We start from the raw sequence: 22713 nt of genomic DNA, 5'->3' as shown, positions 1-22713 counted from the left end.
GAGTGTGACTTCGTCTACATAGTTGTGGGAGGTGTGACAATGTAGAAAATTACATCAAAGAATCAATCGCAAGGGTGCGAACATCAACATGGTCATGGGAGGTGCGATCATATAAAAAATTGCATGAGATATTCGACCATGAGGGTGTAGCTACTTCCACATGGTTGTGGGAGTGCACTCATATTGAAAATTACATATAGAATCAACTAGAGGAGTGTAGCTAAAGCCACATGATTGTGGGAGGTGCTCTAATGTAGAAAGAGTGTGATTGCTTCCACATGATTGTGTGAGTGTGCTTATGTAGAAAGTTGGATGAGAGAATCGACCACAAAATTGTGACTACATTAACATGTGTGGGAGCTGTTATAAGTAGAAAATTACACTAAATGTTTGACCTAGGACTTGATGACCTCCACAAATAAGTAGGAGATGTCCTTATCTAAAAAGTTCTACGAGAAATCTGATCAAATATCTATAGTTGAGTCCACATAGTTGTGGATGACGTACCCATACAAAAAGTTGTACTACAGTTTAATTATTTAGTTGTGTCGTTGTCCAATTAGATTGAGATACACACTCATTAAATTATTTTTACTAGAGATTCAACCACAAATGCGTAATTATGTCCACATGAATGTAAGAGATACATTCATATAAAAAAAAATTGTACCAAAGATTCGATTATAGGATTGTGACTTACCATGTGGTATAAACACTACTCATACAAAAATAAAAAGTTTAATATTGAATGCTTCTTCATAAAAGATTTAAAAAAGAGAGAATACTTTTTTATTGATCCGGCCAAAAAATATTTTACCGATATTTTGTAGTGGAAAATAAATATGTACACCCATGAGAAATGAGCTCTAAAAAAGTTATCCTAATACCAAATGGAGAATAATATTAATAATATAAAGAACAAGTATGAATTCACAGTAAATGTGACTTTTATGATAGTGCCATTCTTATATAAACTTTTAGGTAAAAAATATAAGATAATAATAATAATGATATTTAAAATATTAATAAATTTATTTTTCTATTATATGTAATGGTTTGTTGATAAGATATTACAACATATTTGAAGATAAACAATCTATTAATAGATTTGGTTATTCCATATCCATGTACCTAAAAATAAGTAAGTACATATCTTCTTGATTTTTTTTATCTATAAAAACTAAATTATCTTTATTTAGAGAGTTAAGATAAAAATATTTAAAGAATATTATCCAATAATCAACTTGTATAGGTTTAAAAATAATTAATTACTTTGTATCTATATTTATTGGTAACTTAAAGTGACTTGAATACGAACCCGACATCCAAAAATATTTATGATTATTTCACAAAAGTTAGAAGGTTTTAATTTCTAAAAGAACTTTTCTCTCCATTGATAACAAAATAGGGTTATTTGTTTACCTCACTTTAACAATTCTAAGAAGGTTACCCAGTTTACACGGAAAATTTGTTAGATTGTTTTTCAATTATAAATAAAAAATAAAAATAAAATAAAAAAGTTCTTAAACGAATGAAGGGAGATAACTAAAAGAAACAACGATTTTGTTTCTCCGTTATTTAAACGAGTGAACAATATAAATGAAAATATTATAAAAACATTTATAACACTTGAAACTTACATTTAACTAAAAAAGCTAAACTTTTTTCGTATATTACTTTTAATATATTTTATTTATTTTTAAAATTTATTTAATTAAAAAAGAAAAAGAAAGACGTTGACACCACGATGAAACATTAATCAATTATTTGTGTGAATTGGAGTATTAAGTTAATTTTATCAAAATAATAAGTAAATATGAATCAATTTATAAAGATTCAATTTTTATAAAAAAATAAAATAAAATCTTCCATCAAATTTAAACTAATTTTTTTTTAAAAAAAAAATTCGATTAACTCAAATTCCAAGAATATAAATGTGCAAGTAATTGTGTGCAACTTTTGGTACTATCCATATATACTATTCCTCCTCCTCCTTTAACAAAAGCTAAGTATACTTTTTAATAATTGTTTAATATAAATGCATGGCTATTTTTTTAAAATTTCATATGCTTTAATATTCTTCTATTAACTTATTCACTTTAAATTTAATAATGGTTTAATATTAATGCATGATTATTTTTTAAAATTTCATATGCTTTAATATTCTTCTTTTAGCTTTCTCTATACCTTATTTACTTTAAATTGGTAAATTGGTCCCACTATTTATTGGCACGTCAATTGATCCCACCATTTATCGACATATAACCGATTTATTATTATGCCATAAGATATAATTCATCGATCCTCTCTAATACATAATCTATTAAAAGTTCTTCATTCTCCCACAATTGCTCTCATCCATGTGAATTATAACTGTACTGTCTAGGCCGAAAGGTCAACCGAAAGGTTGTACCGAAAGTCTCGACCGAAAGGTTGTACCGAAAGTCTCAACCGAAAGGTTAAATATAAAAAGTAAATAAGTAAAATTAAATTAGCGATTATAGCAAAGCCCATAAGATGGGCCCAAATAGACATGTGTGTGTTTTCAAAATGTTAGGTGCAAAAAGAAAAGACCCAAGTAACTCTTAAGCCCAATAAGAGATCCTTATAAATAGAGGTTCAACTCAAGAGGTAAGTAAGATTCAATTTATCTGATGAACATAAAACTATATCTGACTTTGGCATCGGAGCGCCTTGCAGGTACACACACCCACCTGTGAGGAGAAGAAGCCGAGAGCACTTAGCTGAAGGAGAAGCCGAGAGCACTTAGCTGAAGGAGAAGCCGAGAGCACTTAGCTGAAGGAGAAGCCGAGAGCACTTAGCTGAAGGAGAAGCCGAGAGCACTTAGCTGAAGGAGAAGCCGAGAGCATCTAGTTGAAAGAGAAGCCGAGAGCATCTACCTTGAGGAGAAGCCTAGAGCACCCAATGTGAGGAGAAGACCAGAGTATCCAGCCCAAGAAGAGACCGAGAGAGTCCATCCCAAAGTTCGGAAGATTTGTATAAGAGTTAATCTTGTCAACCTGATTCTAGTGTTCTTGGTCCTTGTTGTAATAACATTTTGGCACCCACCGTGGGGCCGAGAAGTAGCTGAAAAAGGTTGAAGACAAGATGAATCAAAGAGAAGAACAAGGTGGAGAGCAATCTGGGGAGCAAAGAGATAATCAAAATTCCATGTCAATGGCTGTGCTCATGCAGTTACAAAGAGAGTTCGAAACACTAAAGAAAAGAAATGAAGAAAAGTTAAGTATGTTAAGGGCAGAGAATGCGTACATGAAAAGGAAGTTGAATGAAGAGACGATTTTAAACACATCATTTGAAACTGTTCAACCAAGAACACATATCCACCAAAGGGTACATAATGAGAAAAGATTTGAAGGGAAGGGCTCTGAGTTGGTTTACTCAGTTGCCACCGTTATCCATTGATTGTTTCAACACTTTAGTAAAAAAGTTTGGAGCTCATTTTGCTACAAGCCGACCACATCATTTGACATCAATTGCCTTAGTGAATATAAGGCAAGAAAAGGGAGAATCCATAAGAACATTTATGGAGCGCTTTGGAAAGGTAGCACTAAGTATCCGCAATCTCAGTCCGAAAGTCACAATGCATCATATGATTACAACACTGAAACTGGGACCATTTGCCGACAGTCTTTGCAAAAAACTGGCAACCAATCTTGATGAGTTAAGACAAAATGCATCAAAGTTTATGCAGATGGAAGAGTTGAGAGAATTTCGAGGGCGGATGGAAATGATAAGAAGATAAGTGAAAAAGAAGGATGACATTCGTTTAGAAAAGGAAGAGAATAATTTCGTAGCCAAAAGTTTCAGCAATATACACCGTTGAGTAGTAATGGAGCAAGAATCTTACAATAAGCAATGGCAGTAAAGATAATCCCACCACCAAAGAAGGAAAGAACTTCAAAAAGAGCATATCAGCGTAAACATTGCCAATACCACAAGAATCATGGTCGTCATACAGAAGAAATGTGTAGCTTTGAAAGATAGAATTGAAGAATTGATTCAAGTTGGGCAGTTGAAACGCTTTGTTACAGATGGAGGGATAAGGAGCAGACAAAGTCCAAGGCAGTTAAACACTCATCATTGTATGTAAAACCTTTCGGCCAAGGATGATTTTTCATGTATAAAGAAAGTCTTATTCAAGATTGAAACACTTGATGAAGAAGTTATTCATATGAAGAGTCAAACTGTTAAATCCATCAATGCTTCGCATTCTTCAAACCTCTCGGTCCTGGATGCTTTCACTTCAAGTGAAATCCCTCCCGAGAGTGTATTTCGTTCTTCAAACCTCTCGGTCCTGAATGCTTTCACTTCAAGTGAAATCCCTCCCGAGAGTGTATCTCGTTCTTCAAACCTCTCGGTCTAGGATGTTTTCACTCCAGGTGAAATCCCTCCCGAGAGTGTATATCGTTCTTCAAACCTCTCGGTCCCGGATGCTTTCACTTCAAGTGAAATCCCTCCCGAGAGTGTATCTCGTACTTCAAACCTCTCGGTCCAGGATGTTTTCACTCCAGGTGAAATCCCTCCCGAGAGTGTATATCGTTCTTCAAACCTCTCGATCCTGGATGCTTTCACTTCAAGTGAAATCCCTCCCGAGAGTGTATCTCGTACTTCAAACCTCTCGGTCCAGGATGTTTTCACTCCAGGTGAAATCCCTCCCGAGAGTGTATCTCGTTCTTCAAACCTCTCGGTCCTGGATGCTTTCACTTCAAGTGAAATCCCTCCCGAGAGTGTATCTCGTTCTTCAAACCTCTCGGTCCTGGATGCTTTCACTTCAAGTGAAATCCCTCCCGAGAGTGTATCTCGTACTTCAAACCTCTCGGTCCAGGATGTTTTCACTCCAGGTGAAATCCCTCCCGAGAGTGTATCTCGTTCTTCAAGCTTCTCAGATGAAGATGCTTTCACTCCAGGTGAAATCCCTCTCTCGAGTGTGTTTCATTCAAATCAAATCTCAATCAACAGAGTTCTTATTTAAGAAGTCGAAAAGTTATAGTCCGAAAGGTTGGCAAACAAACCGAGAGGTCTTATCAAAAAACCGAAAGGTTCTAATACAAAAACCGAGAGGTCTCATTTTTTACATGGCAGAAAACAAAAACCGAGAGCTCTTATCAAAAAACCGAAAGGTTCCAATACAAAACAGAGGTATTATAAAAAACCGAAAGGTTCTAATACAAAAACCGAGAGGTATTATTTTTTGCATAGAAGAAAACAAAAACCGAGAGGTCTTATAAAAAAACCGAAAGGTTCCAATACAAAACCGAGGGGTCTCATTTTTTGCATGGCAGAAAACAAAAACCGATAGGTTTTATCAAAAACCGAAATGTCTCATTTTTTGCATGGCACAAAACAAAAACCGAGAGGTTTTATCAAAAAAACCGAAAGGTTCTAATGCAAAACCGAGAGGTCTCAAGACAAAACCGAGAAGTCTAAATAAACATTGGCGTATCAGTATCAAGTCCAAAAGTTCAAACCTATAAAAATAGTCAAAATTGGTCTCCAACTAGAAAAACCGAGAACTTTAATTAGGAAGTTCAGACAATTATTTTCGGTTCAAACTCAAAAATCGAAAGGTCCAGGTTGCAAAGTACTTAAATAATTTTATACTTGAAAACCGAAAGGATAAGATGAATTTATCATAGGTTGGAAAAATAAATCAGTTAAAACCGAATACTAAAATCCAAAAGGTGGAACCGGATAAATTGGTTATATTAGATCATCTAATTTTATCTTTTTTGCATACTTATGTTAAATAATATTATTCACTAGCAAGCGATTAAGTTTTGTGCTAAGTAAGTAAAATATTATATATGGTTTGATGCTATACATCCAAAATAACTTCTTCCGAATTTCATGTCAATAATAAGTAAATAATAGCTTATGATCGAAAGATAACATTTAAATCATTTAAGTCAGATGACCGAAAGGTTAGGTTGGCACCAAGAAGTTAAGACCGAGAAGTCTATGATAGCATTTGCTCGTAATCGAAAAACAAAATTAATCAATCGGATCACATAACCGAAAGAACAAGATTGAGAAGTCTGATAATATTTATGGGTAACCGAAAAATAACATTAAATATTTCAAACAAATAACAAGTTGGTTAGGCCGAGAGGTCTAAAATGATATTTAATTAGTAACAAAAAATGACTTGAATTAAAAGAAAACAATAAACAATTATATTAAGTTCAAAAGGTGGTTTCACGACGAACCTAAAACTTTCCAAAGGAACTATTTCATGTAAATCTTTCGGCATAAACTGCTTTCACTTAAACTTTTTTCCAAAGAATATTATATGCAGTTCTCGTGGTCAAAGATGCTTTTTTAGTTGGGCAAAGTGCATCAAAAATTATCGAAAACTAATGCCGAATACTGATGATGCCGAAAGATGAGGTCAAACATGTTTGTTATATTAGATGAGTTAAACTAAGATATATCTTTTAAGCATAGTTAGCCAAATACTAAGCCGAATACTGAAACCGAAAAGGCGAGATGTATTTATTTTAGGTTGGAGAAATACTAAAACCGAAAGCTAGGATCCGACACGTTGGTTGTATTAGGTGATATATGGTGCGGTGAACGTGGACAATCACATCTTCACTTTATCTTTCATGCACATTTGTGATAAATAAAGATTATTCACTAGCAAATAATTGGGATACGTGCAAAGTAAATAGAATATTATATATAACTTGATGTTATACATCCAAAATAACCATCAAGTGGCTGGGACAAAACATGTTAAGAACCCTGGAACTTTACTTGGGAGTTCTTACAAAACAACAAACTAAAACAAGCTATTCGGCGCCGACATGCCTATCATCATCAGCGCCACCATCTTCATCTTCATCTTCATCTTCATCATAAGGAATTTCACTGATGGGCATCAGTTCGTCATTATAAAAATCTTTGCCCACGTTGAAATTTCCAGCATCCAATGGGATCTTTTAAAAATACTCGGCTTGCTGGAGAGGTTTTTCAAAACTCAACTTGTGTTGCTGAACAACATAACCCTTAGCTCGAGTAACCCTCGAATTCAACTAGTTTATCACAGATTCTAAACGAAGATTATTATCAGCTTCAGCTTTCTTCGCAGCAGAAAGATCAGCGAAGTTTCCTTTCAATCGTTGAATCTCATCGTCAAGAGATAACTTATGAGTCGTTAACTCAGTAACCTCATCCTTCAAAGACTCTTTCTCAGCTTCATAACAATCCTTAGCCTTAGACAACTCTTCAACTTGGGAAGTTAAGGATTTGATCTTCTCATTTGATTCAGTTGCTTCCTTTTTCAATTTTTCAAGTTCAAAAGAAGAAACAACATCCTTAGTCTCTTCTCTTATTGCTTTGCCAATTAGTAAAGTCCGACTAGCAAGCTCAATCACCGAATTTGTAAGAGAAGGAAAAGTAGCCTACGAGAACATGTCACGAGAAGAAGCATTGGGACTAGTATGCACAAAATCCGACATGTAAACGCCTTCAAACAATTGTTATCAATTTTCAACAAGTTATAGGCCGAAAGGAAATCCGAAAGGTAAACGCCTTCAAACAATTGTTATCAATTTTCAACAAGTTATAGGCCAAAAGGAAATCTGAAAGATAAACACATCTTCAAAAAAAAAAAAAAAAATTATGTTATTCAAGACTCTTGCTGGATTCAACCAACTCTTTATTCAACTTCAAGATATATAGCTTCTTCACTTGAACTCATATCATTACTAGCTTTATTCTTCACAACAGAAATGATGGCATATGAAACAATTGAATGAATATCCTCATTCATCTCAATAAATTTCCTGATAGCCTCGTTACTCATGTCCAAAAATTCTGTAAATTCATCAGAAATGGAAACAGAGCTTGAAGAAGACATTATACCTTTTGAGAGTATTCAGTTCAATCTTTCTGAATCAATAAAAACAAAAAACTCTTCCAAACGAAGCGTTACGATATCACAATTATAACTCGTCATGTCAATCGACATAATCAAGAAAAGTACACGAAACAAGGCAATACTTTGATACGAAAGGTATTAAATACAAAATTTGTCCTTTTCATTAGGCATAACGTCTTTTTCAAATCCTCATGCCTGGGGGGCTAGTGTACTGTCTAGGCCGAAAGGTCAACCGAAAGGTTGTACCGAAAGTCTCAACCGAAAGGTTAAATATAAAAAGTAAATAAGTAAAATTAAATTAGCGATTATAGCAAAGCCCATAAGATGGGCCTAAATATACATGTGTGTGTTTTCAAAATGTTAGGTGCAAAAAGAAAAGACCCAAGTAACTCTTAAGCCCAATAAGAGATCCTTATAAATAGAGGTTCAACTCAAGAGGTAAGTAAGATTCAATTTATCTGATGAACATAAAACTATATCTGACTTTGGCATCGGAGCGCCTTGCAGGTACACACACCCACCTGAGAGGAGAAGAAGCCGAGAGCACTTAGCTGAAGGAGAAGCCGAGAGCACTTAGCTGAAGGAGAAGCCGAGAGCATCTAGTTGAAAGAGAAGTCGAGAGCATCTACCTTGAGGAGAAGCCTAGAGCACCCAATGTGAGGAGAAGACCAGAGTATCCAGCCCAAGAAGAGACCGAGAGAGTCCAGCCCAAAGTTCGGAAGATTTGTATAAGAGTTAATCTTGTCAACCTAATTCTAGTGTTCTTGGTCCTTGTTGTAAGAACAATAGCTACGTCAATTCAAAATTTATGATATATTTTGGTCTAGAATTAAATAATTAATAAAAGTTCCTTTACCTCAAAGGAGTAATATAAAGTTAATAAACTTTACAATATTACACACAAATATTTTTACATAAAATCTTTTCCTAAAAAAAATAAAATAAGTATATACACAATTGTACTCAAACGAGTTGAAACCAATAGAATGATTGTCTTCCTTCATGGTTAGTCTACCTCTTCTTTCTTTTTTGTTGAAAAGATCTTTGTGCTCTCCTTTTACTCTCTTACTTCTCGTATTCGTGAACTCCAAGTTCGGATAATACCTGCAAAAGGACGCTCAAATAAGATTTTGGTATTCGACACTTGTGTTATTAGTACCGAATGATGACATATTTTATTCTCGAAATCTGTACCTATGTATATGATTATCATGTACCATTTATTATTGGGCCGAATTAGAGTTTTGAATCATGATTAAGAGTACATTACTTAATGTTTGACCACTGATTAGTCTTATTAATTTTCTGATTAGACATAACGAATTTGGTTGTGTCGATCGGTCCTGATTGGATGCTAGGCTTCCCGCTGTCGTACTGACCGACCAGTACGACAACTATTTTATATACTATAGTTTTTCAATAACAATTTCATATAATTATTTTTTTTATTATATATTTCTTTTTCTTTCTATTTCTCTCTTTCGTGTTTTATCACAAGTCTCAGTGACTTACACTCTTCTTCTTATCCTCTAATCAAAATAAACATACGTACATTTAAAGAGTATAAACTATACCATTATTTTTCTCATGATTTCATATTAAAACTTACAAATAGTTTTGATTTTATTGTTTTCCTCTCTTTCCATGGATTTTTCCTGGTTTTTTACAAACAAATTAAAAAAAAATCAGAAAAAATTAAAGTGTAACCTATTTTAAAATGAATTTGTATTATTTAGACACAATTTTACTTAAAAAAGGTCGTTAATTAAAATTATGTAAAGATAACACAATTTTAACTTAATATAGTAAAGTGGTTTCACGTTCACACAACTTATCTAACTTTGTAATTTTTTAAAAAACAACCCAATTTGTTAAAAGAAAAAAAAATTGCCCGAGATTAATAAGATTCAAACGTAAATCTTATAAAAGTACTTTTTCAATCCAGTAACAAAATTCCTTAACTTTGAAATTTCTCTCTATTGACACCCAACACTATTTTAGAATGTAATTCTTTAGTTTGAAAATTATTATTATGATTCTTAATTATCTTCATTCACAGTACATTATGATGTATTTATATTATAAAAAAAAATATCTTTCACTTATCATTATAAGAAAATCATGAAATAAAAATCAATTTTAGAAACCAAGAATAATTAGTTGCTATAAGAATTAAATTAAAGACTATTTTTTTCTAAATTAGTTTCTATTATTATTAAATAATTTTTAAATTGATATCTAATTTTAACTACCAATTATTTAGATTCTAAATTTGGTAGAAAAATCTTGATAACTAATTAGATATCAATTTAGAAACCATTTAATAATAATAGAAATTAATTTAGAAATCATATTTTTTTTTTAATTTTTAAAATAGTTTCTAATTTAGTCACTATAATAATTAATTATTTTTATTCTAAAATTGATTTTTATTTTATAATTTTGTTAATGTATTATAATCTTTCCAGTTTTGAAGATGTAATTTTTGAAATACGTATGCACACTCATAATATCACTTGTGCATTAATGGCAATTGGTGGAGATGAAAGGCGTGTTCTGTGAAAAGACTATTTATACAAAGCATGCATGCCTTTGTTTTTATTCCTTGTGGCATTTCTTCCCTGTCTTTATAGAATACAGACATTGGTGTTCTATCAATATATCCCCATGCTCTTTTAGAGTGTTTAGAATAACCAACGAATATACTATGTAATAACATAGCTAGTACCCACACAAACAGAAGAAATAAATACAACATACAAAAAATCTAATTAAAATATTGAAACCCTTTTAAATTCATTTGCTAATCTTTTCAAATTCAAAAAATAAACAGATATAATTATAAATTCTTTGAACTACAATGGTCTTTTTGGTATAGCATATGAAGTTCTAACACGTTCTTATTTTCAAGTTTTTTACGTATCACGGACACGGACACAGACACATAATGAATATGTAATGACATAGTATCGGATACATCTACATAGATCAGACACATTTATTGTTCTTGAATACGTCAAAGATGACATATTTCATATTCTTGACACGTCTTTCACACAAAATCTCACATGTTAATTACAAATATTTTCTATATGTTTAAGTCCAATTAGATAACTATTAAGCAAAGATAATTTTAAACAACAAAACTTTCTATAGAACTAGTTAATGAAGTTGTATATTTAAGACTCAAACTTAATGGTTAGGTTAAATAGTTTCACATCAGTTAACCCAGATGTTCAGCTTGCCTAATAGAGTTTTCTTTCTGAGCAATTGAGAGAAGAGCTTAGTGCCAGATTGGAATTGAGCATGCAGAATTTCCTGGGAAAAGTGAAACAGATTGTGAAGATAGAACAAGTAGGATGATTACAAAATGAAGAGAAACAAAACTTCTTCCAAATCTGAATACAATGAGGAAGGGAACAAACATGGTTTGCGGAAGAATTAATTAATGTTGCTGGAATTGACAGTTGCACCACATTGGTTACTTTGTGTTATATCACCTTTAACATTATTATTATACTTGCACGGGGTCACCTTAATTTGTAATCAATCTAATTGTAAGTATTGAAAAGTAATAAAGTGATCTAAAAAATTGACGTGCAAAATACCCATATATTATTATTATTATTATTGTTATGAAGTTATGAATGTGTTGTTGTATAGGCTGGAAAAACACACCTGATAGCTTCTTATGAATGGCATGCACTTCAGGACAGATTGACAAAAGCACTCTATCAGTGAACAGCAATATCTAATGGACCCAGGGCTAATTCCATTGATCCATGATTATCCAAAATCATGAGTTTTTAATTAGACTTGTTCCCACTTTACCTACCACACTAAACAGTAGAGTTAACTCACTTCACCTCTGAATCATGTTTTTGGACCACTACATAATAGAGTTAAACCATGTTTTGTGGTCCAATAAATTGGCTAACTCAACTCATATTAAAACAATTAACAAACTGGTCTTATTGCTAATCAGTACTTAACAGTGGAGAATGGGGATCCATGTTGTTTATTTTTAGCACCACAATTCTGTGTGACTATGTTCTTCCTTGTGGTTAGGTTATGTGAGCAAAATGAAATAAAATAGAGAAATGAAAAACCTAAGAATGATTAGGCCTCTGTGTTGGCGTATGATAGTGTCACCTGAATTGCATTGATTATGATCTCTAAATGGAAGTTTAAAGTAAGAGTAAGGCAGAAAAGGGTGTGATGAGAAATGAATTTAGGGCATGCAGTGTAGCCTTGTGAGGTACCAATCATCCTTTCCCTCACCTGCCCCGTTGGCAACTTTATCTTGAGCCATACAGGTAAATCCATGGTTCTGACACTTTCATCAAATTCCCTCAAATGAAAGCAAAGTATTAGAGAGTGACAGTATCCGAAGATGTACATACATACACACAGTAGATTCCATAAATGAATTTTATCTTCTTATTCTTTTGCCTGAATCTTGAAATGTGGCTCTACAAACCCACATTGCATGAGGACAAGCAAAAGGGTGGACAGTGGCATAGAACAAAACCACTTGCCCCCACCCAAAAAAGAAAAATAAAAGCATAATGAAAAGGAGGAGGGAAAATCAAACATAGCCAGCACCAGCATGATGATGTCTGTGGGGACTTCCAATTCCAGCCTATGCATCTTTCCAGGTAATCAAACCAACTCTAGCCCTATTCCACATTATTCCACTATGCATTTCCCATCACTTATCACTAATCATTCACACAAACCAAAAATTTATCATTCATCAAACAACACCACAATAATGCCAACCCCAAACTATTAAACAACCATCCTTTCTTAACCATTACTTAACCCATTAAGGACACTTTTTTTTATCTTCATTTATATCTAATTCTCAAATCAAATATACTTACCAATCAACTTTCTTTTGCTATACCCAATAGTCTTATACCACTTAGAAGTTAAGGTAAACACACTTTAAATATACATTTCTCCTTTTTGAGCAATTTACAAACAATGGTTTATGTAGTTTCAATACACTAAATAAAGAAAAGTAAATATTTGTAGAACAAAAAGATGTATAGAGTGAATGTTTGTGTCCGAACCAGATCTTTTGAAATGGAAGTTGAAACAATCTTGTAAGATTTAATTGTGATTAGAGGAACGCAATCAATGGCAGTAACTGTAGATGATGAAGTTGTTGATTATTAGAAAATAAGTAAAGCTGAAAGAAAAAGGGTAAAAGTCAATCAGTGGCTTTTTTCACAAAACTGTTTTTTTTTTTTATTATCTTTTGTTTTATGTTCCTCAACTCTATATATAAGCGCAACCCACACTTTGTTTCTTCTAGTCAAATATTCTGGTAAAACAACCTCGCCGGAAAATGGACGAGTCTTGGAGAATGCGAATGGGACTCACCACGGGGCTTCCTCGCCGCCGATCCATGGAGGACCGTTCCGCCTCCCGCACTCGCCGCTCCATCTTCTTCGCCGCCACCGCCGAGGCGGAAACCCTCGACCCTGACGACTTCGCCGACGTCTTCGGAGGCCCGCCGAGGAGCCTCCTCGCGCACAAGTTCTCCAGGTCCAATTCCTTCTACGAGGAGGTTTTCCGACCGCCGGAATTCTCTTCTCCGGCGAATGCGAAGGGCGGCCGGAGCTTGCCGGTGTTCCGGATTCCAGCGAAGAACGAGGCGTTTTACAGCGACATATTAGGGTCGGACGATGACCGGCGGTCGCGGGAGCGGTCGGGGCCGCAGTCGAAGGCGAAATCGAAGTCGAATTCGTCGTCGGCGCTGAGTTCCGAGGAGCTGAGCCCTCTCCGGCCGGCTATCGGTGATGACGTGGCATTATCTGCCTTTGCTTCTAAGCTCAGGTACTGAAATGAAATCCCAACCAACTAACTGTTTCGAGAGTGGGTCAGTTACGTTCTGAATTGACCATTTTGCCCTCTATGATTAGCTCTATTTGCGATTGGAGTTTGATTTTGGTTTTTCAGAAGAAAGTGTTCGATACCAGATGAAATTATCAGTGGTCTAGGAATCATCTTGGATCATTATTCATTTTTAAATGATATATAGTTAAATGTATTGATTTATTATTATAAATTGTATAATTGGAATTATAAAGATTTTGTAGTACTAGACTACAGGCTAATTTCTTCATTGTAACAAACTCTCTTTTATTGATTAAATTTCTCTCAGTAATATTGAAAGAGTTAAAAGGAGTGTAATATAGAAAATGTATTGCTAGGATTTTTCCTTCAGTAAATTTGGGACCTAAACTTTGAAATAAATATGACTTCAAAGATGTTGAACGTTTAGTAGACGAATTAACTTGTTTGAAAAGTATACTTCACTGACTTATGAAAGTGAGGTAGGTAGCCTATTTTTTTGTAGTGTTCACCTTTCCTTTGGGCCAAGTAGTTGTTTGTCCTTGGTTTTTGCTGTCTTCTCCAGCTAGAAAGATTTTTTTCCCACAATATGCAGGGTTTTTTTAGCAGAAGTGTATAGAAGATTTAATGCAAGTGTTTTAATTGCAGTTATGGCAACAGCTGTGGCATTCCTTAATATTGTGAAAAATTATGAACTAATGTGATTGACTCAGTTGCAATTGATCCTGAAAAGATTGATGTTGTAAACACAATTGCAGTCACAAACCATTTTTAGAAACATTGATTTAATGCCTTGTGAAACTATCGTAGCCTAGTTATGGGAACTCAGAGGTTTCTCAGTGATTGTTTCAGGCCAATCAATGTCCCATGCAGATGGAACTCAACCACTATGATGCCTGGGGAACACCCAATTAAACAAGGGGGGCCACTTTTTCCCTTCAATAATCAGTCATTTGAAATTCATTGTCAGGATAATGAGTACAAGGAGAGCTTCAAGAGTCCTCATTTGGGATTCTCACGAAGAGTCTCCTCACCAGAGACAATTAGTCTCGAATCCAATTCATACCAAAGCATGAAGGTATCCGCTGATGACTGGGAACTCAGTTCCCCGTTTTCTGCTGTCTCTGGGCTTTGTCAAGAACCTGAGGCAAAATCTTCAGGTCGTGATTATATCCTTCCAGAACTGGTTATAGAACAGGACGATGATGAAGTTATGAGCTCCTATGTCATAGAGGTAAACTCCAATTTCAGAGAGGAAAGTTGTGGAACAGCAGACATTGATGAAGCAATAGCATGGGCCAAGGAGAGGTTTCAATCACGAAATTCTGATGAAGAATCAAGCTTGAGAAATGAAAACAATGAACAAACCACAGCGGTGGAAGGTGATTGTCTTAACCAGACAAATAAATTTTATGCTTGCTTTCTTCAGCTTATCTTTAAAAGAATACTTTCATTATTTTTAGGAAAATTATCTCAGAAATAAACTAATTCAAATATGCTCGATATAATGCAGGAAGGTCTGATGCAGATGAATGCCATAGTGATGAAACGGGAAACGTTAAATCTTCGAAGGTAGTATGTTATATTGGATAAGCATTGCTTATGAGTAACTAAATAAACGTATGCATTATATTCCTGATACAAAGCTTGTAATGACACTACCTCAATTTTTAGATTTGTCCGTATTGCCTATAGTTTTAGATAGAAATGTTAAATTAGAAAAATATAAAAAAACTACGTTAAATATTGATGAAATCATTTCCATAAGATAATATCATTTCAGAAATTGATAAAAATACATGGTCATAGAAAGAAATCATAAATATTCGATCAAGTTGTATAATATATTTACAGGTTGTGATTAGAAATGAGTAAGAGTTTAATCAGACTGCAACTCCCTTCCTGTCAAAATTTACAAGTCTTCTTATGTTCTCAAGCAGCCGAAACTTCCAGCTTTGTAAAATACGTGACTCTGAATCATAGTAGGATTTTCCTTTAGTTCCATTTCATTTATCTTAGAACACAGATTTATATGGATTGTTCTGTTGTTTCTATCGAAGGGACAGGCAGAAACAGAGAAGTTGGACAGAGATATAAGATTGTGGTCATCTGGCAAGGAAACTGACATTCGGCTACTCCTGTCAACACTAGATGATGTAACGTTTTCTTTGTTGCTGATATATTAGTATTGACAATTTATTGAATCTTCTGTAGTTTTATACCCCTTTCTAAGCATGAAAACAACTGGAGAATTGACATTATTTTATGTTTTCAATAAAAGATATTATGGCCTGAGAGTGGCTGGTATGCTGTTCCTCTTCCGAACCTAATAGAAAGTTCACAAGTGAAGAAGGCCTACCAGAAAGCAAGATTATGCCTCCACCCTGACAAACTGCAGCAAAGAGGAGCAACACCCCTACAAAAGTATATAGCAGAGAAGGCTTTCTCCATTCTTCAGGTACGTGAAATATGTGTCATATATGCATAAAACCTATTACTTGTTGCATAGACAAAAAATTATAGGCTAAGGATCAACACAGAAATTAATTTCATATCTTCTTTGGAACAGGATGCATGGACTGCATTCATTTCTGAAGACGTTTCCTTCTAAACAGAAGGTGACTACAATTCCTGATAACTCAATTTTGGTTTAGAGCTCGTGGGCAAACATTTTGAATGACTGAAGTGATCATGTCCATGCAGCAAATACACAAGATGTACATGAAATTTGAAAGCAGCATGTCCGTTTGTACAAACTGTTGACTGGTGGATCATGGATCTACTGTTTTGTGTTTGTATCGTAAGTTGTTTGACGCTTTTGTAGGTATTATTTTGGAAGTAGTTAACAAGAAGTTATTTGGTTGGTTTCAGTACTTGATTTGTATATGATGACATGAAACCAATAAATTAGCCTTTTGTTATTCTTTTGGAACCTTATTCCATTCAGATCTCATCAACAAAACAACAGCCCATCTTCCTTTTCAGCTCTTTCTGCTGGATAAGCTTATCAGTTATCATCACATGCTCTTAGATTCCTTTAGCCCCTTTTCCTTCGCCAGATATTTCTTGGTGTGTCTACACATGGTCAAATTATAAAATTGAAATATTTCCGGAATTTCCATGTTTACACATATTGGCTACTCAGGAAAATATGAAACCTCTTACACCCACATCATGTACATGTAATATTTTCTGTTGTTGGTCTCTTGATTAAATTCCATTCTTGCAGAGTTTTTTTTCTGACCTTTTGACCTAGATGATAAAACTTCCACCATATGTGGTTTTTAGTTTGGAGTGTTCCAATTCAAATTTTGATTAGAGAAAAAATTTAGTTTCACAAAATGTTTGATTATCTTTAAAATATATTTATACATTAAAATTCCTGAACATAATTTTGTACAAAAAAGTGTTGGACTTAATTTTGCAAACTCAGTTACAAATGTAACTCAAATTTTCAAATTAATCCAAACGTGTCAGTTCCATTGATAAATATGAAATTACTTAACCTTTTCACTTTTGTTCCCAACATCATGAAATCAAGAAATAATCTCTTTTTAATTCTTTTGGAATCTTATTCCATTCAGATCTCGTCAACTGCAGCCCATTTACGTTTGAACTTAACAACCACTGTGGTGTATGCTTTCAACCAACTAAGTCCTCCTTTACAAGTGCAATATAGAGGTAGACCTAGGTCAGCAATGATGAAAAATTGACTAAACTATGTTAACAGTAACAACTGTAAAACCTAATTAATCTGATCTGAAACAAAACAATGAAAACTGGAAATCTATCAAAAACTGAAAAAACTAACAAAACTGAATTAACTAAAAACCTAATTAACTACCAATTCTGGAAAATTGAAAGACTATGTGATTAGTACTGCAATTGAAATAGAAATTGGAAGATTCAGGTGAATGTGTATATGAAAAGAAACATAAAGCAGTAAATGAAATTAAAACTCAGAAAGCTAACTGAAACAGTAAACTTGAAGAATACTCGTGCATCATTAGGAATTGAAAATGAAATGACAGTGAACATGTATTAAAACTGAACTGAAACAAATGTATTAACCAGAAAACAGAATTAAAAAGCCAAATGGGTACAAACAGGAGAAGAAAATACTAATATAGAAGTATTATTAGAATATCAATCAATAACCACAGTCAATCTTTCTTCACCCTTGGATGCTAGGAAATCAAATCTAAATTATTTGTTTTATGAAGAAAATAGGTTTGTATGTTCAAAGCAAACAATTCTAAATCAAGACTTGAATACTAAAAGATTACAACAGTAGAAGCCATCTTGAACATGGTCATGATTGGCATTCTTTACTTCTAGAGTTTTTTTTCTCCTCATTGAAGTTGTATGCGTAGAAGAACATCATTGTAAGAAGCAAGAATCAGAAAGCATGGAACAGTAGAAGAAGATGAACCGGATAAGAGAAGAAGAAAGTGCAGAATTCTAAAAGACAGAATCGAAAGAAGCACAAAACAGAATTTAACTAACAAAACTGAAAACTGTATTAAATAGGAATTGTATTTGCTATCTCCTGTATCTTCTACACCACATAATGCCTATTTACAATTCTGAAACAAGCAAAATCATGGGCCTAAACAGCTGGACAAAATGAAATTACAATTTTACCCCTATATACAACTCTACCAAACTCTTCATCTGCTGCAGTTTTTTATTTTTTTTTTCTTTCACTGGATTCTAAACTTCATGCTTTAAATATCTTATTTGCATCTCCAAATTTCAAAAATCTGTTTCATTCAATATCAACCGAAAATGTTCTCTACAATGAAAAACACAAATCAGTGAATACTATGCAAAGTAGAAGAATGTAGAAATTTATTTAAAAAAGAACAGAATTACTACAGTTTATACTAAAACATCTATTACCATGAAAAATACAAATCTCTACTGAAAACAGGTAAGAACAAAAGCAACATTTAGAGGATACAATTAGGCATGAAAGTAGGAACAAATCAAGAGTTATCAGAACTCTTTGGGCTAGATAATCTTATCCTTAGTACTCAGATTCCTTAGCCTTTTTTCCTACTTCATAGATTTCTTGCTGTGTTTAGATATGGTCAAATAATGAAATTGAAATATTCCAAGCATCTCGTATAGTTACTGGTATGAACAAAGCCTCGTACTGCAACCTGAATTTAAATTTCAACTCTTACACATACTGGCTAATGGTAGGAAAATATGAAACTTATAACTCCTACATCATGTAATATGTTCTTTGTTGATGATCTTCAATCTTTTGACACTTTATTAAAATTCCATTCTTGCAGAAACTGATTTTCTAACTGCTAACCTAGATGATAAAGTTTCCGAGTTCCATTGATAAAATATGAAATTACTTTACTTCAAACTTCATTCACCTTTGCTTCTCAGTATTATCAATATACTCGATAATATAAAAACGCAGCCAGAGATTTGAGACGGCAACTTAACTAAGTATACATATCAGTAACTTCGCATGAGGAGTCGAAAATACAAGGCATATAAACAATTTATCAAACAGTTCAACTTCACTGGAAAACTTTGCATTCACAGAAATAAATACATATAATGGAATGCTTCCACTATAGTCAACCACCCCCCTGCTTTAACAACTCCCTAAATTCTTCATCATTGCTTTTAAGCATCACTGACAAAGGTAAAGTGATCCCACTCTGCACAACCTCCATGTGTCTAGGTTTTATCCTGTTCTCCAAACTAAAAGCAAAGTACTGAGGAAACTCCTTCAGCTCCTCCAATTTTCTCCCCATTTCCCCAGCTAAATACTCATACTTTGGCTGAAAATTATTTTCTATACTGAAAGTGAGCAGTGCTGGACATCTCAACACCATACTCCTAATCTCATCCTTGGAAAGTCCCAAAGTCTCCAGAAATTTAAGTTTAGGGATGAGGGTGTGTTCTACATTAGACACCAAGAGAACAGAATCTTGATAAGCCAAGGCCCCCAAATCCTTGAATCCAAGTCTCCTTAGGTAAACCAAAGCTGGTCTAAGCTGATCTTTCACACTGGATGCAAGCAATCTTGGGCACTTATTGACCACCCTCCTGAAGCTATGTTCGGGAACTTTGAGTTCATTCAAGATGAAATCAAAAACTGGGGAGAGATCAGTTTTGATGTCAGCGGTGAGAACCTTGGGGCACATGCCAAAGATTCTGGGCAGGTCCTTTTCCAGAATGCCATTGGAGAAAAGGAAGGTGATGATGGATTGAATGGATTCCATGGTGGCTGTACGGAGATCAGGGTTTTGGCAGATTGCTTTTCCTGCATCAATACCCATTACCTCAAGGCAGAGAATTTTCTCTTTGAATTCAAGGGAGAGTTTGGCGTGGGTTGGGGGATAAAGTGGGTGGTTTTGGAGGATGCTTTTGGGTTTGGGTGCCACAAGAAGAAGGTTTGTTCTTAGAGGAGAGTATGGTTTCTCAGAAGGGGTGGAGCAAAGAGAAGAGTGTAACGCGACGGCTCCGGCGGCTGGGAGCATGGCGGAGAGTGAAGAGAGAGAAAGAGAGAGTGAGGCATAGAGAGAGAGAGAGAGAAGAAGGGATGAGGTAAAGCGTGTGCTATCATGGAGATGTCATACCATTGCGGCATGACACGTATGGATATGTTGCAAATTTGATTGGCTCAAAATGGATATCACTGCATAACAGATTCCCATAACAATCCTTATAAAAAAGTATTTTTTTTTTAAACTTTCAAGCAAAGTTAATTTTCTTAAGTAATTTTTTAATAAATTTATTCAAACAAAAATTCATTCTGATAATAATATATTACTGAAATAATTTAATTTTCACAACTATTTCAAACAAGTTTTTTATTTTAAGAATGTGAACCCAAGATAAGTTGAGTATTCACCTTATCTTCATTAGCCATTTTGCAAGATTTTTCACCTTGATAAGAACTTGCGCTTGAAGTTGAGGAGCAAGTAGACTTGTTGATGTGTCTCCTAGATGATAGAAGCCACTTATATATACATCATAAGGATCATGCTCTTTAATGAGGGTTTAGGTGGCATGGTCCAAATCAGCAAGAAAAAATGCTAAAGTTTCATGAAAATGAATCATATGGGCATGCTTTTGTATGTAAAGCTCTTGCTTGTCCACTTTACAGAAGACAAGTTCAAAATTTGAGGACTCTGCACTAGTTTGAGGATTGAGTTGGCCATGGCTATTTAAGAGGGGAACATAATTTAGGTAAATGGGTAACTAGTGGTAAAGGTGTGCGTCTCTTTCAATTAGGGGCCTCATGAAGTATTTGTTTCGTTAAACATTGCTCTACTCATAAGCAGGTAAGGGTATTCTAACATAATTTTGAACCATAGAATTCTTAACATAATTTTGTATTTTAACCTGTTTGTCAATATTGTTTGTTACTCTCAGAAGAAGATATTGTCTACTGTTTACATTTATGCAGCTGAGTTTTGGATGGTGGGACTGGTACATGGAGAAAGCAGAGAAGAGAAGAGATGATGGGGTTGCTTGAGGGTTTTTTTTTGTTAAGGGTCTAATGGAAATTTTAGCACCCGGTGGGTGCAAGAAGAACCTATATCTTTATTTTTTGTATTGGGTCTGGTGTCCCTTTTCAGTGTATTGTCTTTGTAATTTTCGTTTGGGCTTCCATTGGACCTTAGCCTTTTAATTTTGGACTGATTCTCCCTGCATCATATCAATTCAGACCTACCCAACAAACTGATATGAAATGTTCATTTTGTCCTTAATGATTTAAAAGTTTTGCCCTCCTTATATTCATATACGTAAATCAAATCATAAAGTTCCAGATATACAAATCCATAACTAATATGTCACTTTCGGATTTCACCATCCAGAAGCTTACCTGGACAGCATAAATGACCTTCTGAATGTCAAGATCTGTAAGCAAATATAAACTAGTTACGGATCTCAATGCTCAGCACCATTTACAGTACACCATTTCGGATATAAAAATCCAGAACTCATAACTTCCTTTTGTTACTTCTGGATATGACCATCCGAAAGCTTAAATGAAATACGAAAATGACATTTCAAATTTTGAAATCCAGAATGTTTTTTGTGCATCCGTAAGAAAAATAAAATCAAGGGCAATGTTGAGTTTTAAATTTTGTTTTGGGTGCATGTTATAATTTTTTTTTTTTAATCAGCAATGAATAGGTGCATGTCATAAATAATATGGTACAGTAATTTTGTCTTAGACTAAGGCCTATTATCAGATGAACCTTTAAATAGTTGTTTGCAAATAGAAATAACAACTTTTCTCTATTTTTTTAATTAAAATAACTTGCAGACAAATTTCTCTTTTCTTTGTTCTTCATGTTTCTACCTTAGTTAGTGTAACATATTCCCTAACGGAGAAATAGATGGATCTCTTAAGTAAAACAATTAGATACGGCTTTTAAAAATCTATTTTGCATCCCAAAATCTTTACTAGAGGTTAGAGTCTCATTGATGAATTAAGGTATAAGTATAATACAATCTTGTTAATAGTAAAATCCTAAAGTCAAATTGACTATAGAAAATTGAATGTAGTTCGAGTAAACCAGTTAAAAGAATTGTGATTTTATCCTTTCTTTTTAATCTAAATGTTTTTTTATCATAGTTGTAGTTATCTTTCAAAGTTTCTTCAAAGGGTTTTTTTCCACTCGTTTCAAGTTAGTACTTAATTAGAAATAAAAACAAATTTATTAACTTCTTCAACAACACACGATGTTGGGACGAAAAGTTTGCGAAATTTGAATTACCGCCAATTTTAACCTTCCTTGTTGATGAACATATATTCTTCTAATTATAGCAAATCATATCAATAATTAATTACTGAAATAATTTATTTGATGCAATGCTAAGCTCAACTCTTTTATAAAGAGGCTATTTTAGGATTAAAAACATGGATGTGGTAATCCTTTGATTTAAAAACTCAATGA

The 22713-nt window shown here is 33.9% G+C and overlaps 3 protein-coding genes and 1 long non-coding RNA gene across 9 annotated transcripts; 2 read left to right on the top strand and 2 right to left on the bottom strand.

Moving 5' to 3' along the window:
* The first annotated feature begins 3358 nt into the window (after positions 1–3358).
* On the top strand, positions 3359–3763 carry LOC137822400 (uncharacterized). The gene has a single exon (XM_068627286.1). The coding sequence runs from the start codon at positions 3359–3361 to the stop codon at positions 3761–3763; it is 405 nt and encodes a 134-aa protein (XP_068483387.1).
* An 8681-nt stretch (positions 3764–12444) lies between these two features.
* On the top strand, positions 12445–16700 carry LOC137822747 (uncharacterized). 6 transcript variants are annotated; one of them, XM_068627732.2, is made up of 8 exons: positions 12445–12561; positions 13227–13750; positions 14609–15150; positions 15282–15340; positions 15829–15924; positions 16050–16226; positions 16338–16386; positions 16472–16700. In XM_068627732.2, the coding sequence occupies exons 2-7, from the start codon at positions 13260–13262 to the stop codon at positions 16377–16379; spliced, it is 1407 nt and encodes a 468-aa protein (XP_068483833.1). In that variant the 5' UTR covers positions 12445–12561; positions 13227–13259; the 3' UTR covers positions 16380–16386; positions 16472–16700. The 6 variants fall into 6 exon arrangements, with proteins under 6 accessions (XP_068483833.1, XP_068483834.1, XP_068483838.1 ...); XM_068627737.2 differs by having other exon boundaries at positions 12447–12561; positions 14621–15150; positions 15835–15924; XM_068627735.2 differs by having other exon boundaries at positions 12448–12561; positions 14621–15150.
* Positions 16701–18269: 1569 nt separating this feature from the next.
* LOC150025277 (uncharacterized) lies at positions 18270–21859 on the bottom strand. The gene is made up of 2 exons (XR_016515886.1): positions 20655–21859; positions 18270–18563 (listed from the first exon to the last, which is right to left on the bottom strand). It is a non-coding gene; the product is annotated as an uncharacterized LOC150025277 (long non-coding RNA).
* On the bottom strand, positions 19286–20657 carry LOC137822749 (Mitochondrial transcription termination factor family protein). Its single transcript, XM_068627740.2, has one exon. It carries the CDS (start codon positions 20278–20280, stop codon positions 19372–19374), a length of 909 nt encoding a protein of 302 aa, XP_068483841.1. The 5' UTR covers positions 20281–20657; the 3' UTR covers positions 19286–19371.
* Positions 21860–22713: the final 854 nt, after the last annotated feature.

The sequence above is a fragment of the Phaseolus vulgaris genome, chromosome 9 (genome assembly GCF_051622355.1).
Source record: "Phaseolus vulgaris cultivar YP4 chromosome 9, ASM5162235v1, whole genome shotgun sequence".
NCBI lineage: Eukaryota > Viridiplantae > Streptophyta > Magnoliopsida > Fabales > Fabaceae > Phaseolus > Phaseolus vulgaris.
This window is presented reverse-complemented; position numbering and strand designations above follow the sequence as displayed.

What these genes read in the sequence shown, in the direction of transcription:
- LOC137822400 (XM_068627286.1), top strand. Translation starts at nt 3,359, where the DNA reads ATGAGAAAAGATTTGAAGGGAAGGGCTCTGAGTTGGTTTACTCAGTTG.
- LOC137822747 (XM_068627732.2), top strand. Translation starts at nt 13,260, where the DNA reads ATGGACGAGTCTTGGAGAATGCGAATGGGACTCACCACGGGGCTTCCT. An exon ending in GCCTTTGCTTCTAAGCTCAG is followed by an intron (nt 13,751 to 14,608) that starts GTACTGAAATGA and finishes GAGGTTTCTCAG; the next exon opens with TGATTGTTTCAGGCCAATCA. An exon ending in ACAAACCACAGCGGTGGAAG is followed by an intron (nt 15,151 to 15,281) that starts GTGATTGTCTTA and finishes GATATAATGCAG; the next exon opens with GAAGGTCTGATGCAGATGAA.
- LOC137822749 (XM_068627740.2), bottom strand. Translation starts at nt 20,280, where the DNA reads ATGCTCCCAGCCGCCGGAGCCGTCGCGTTACACTCTTCTCTTTGCTCC.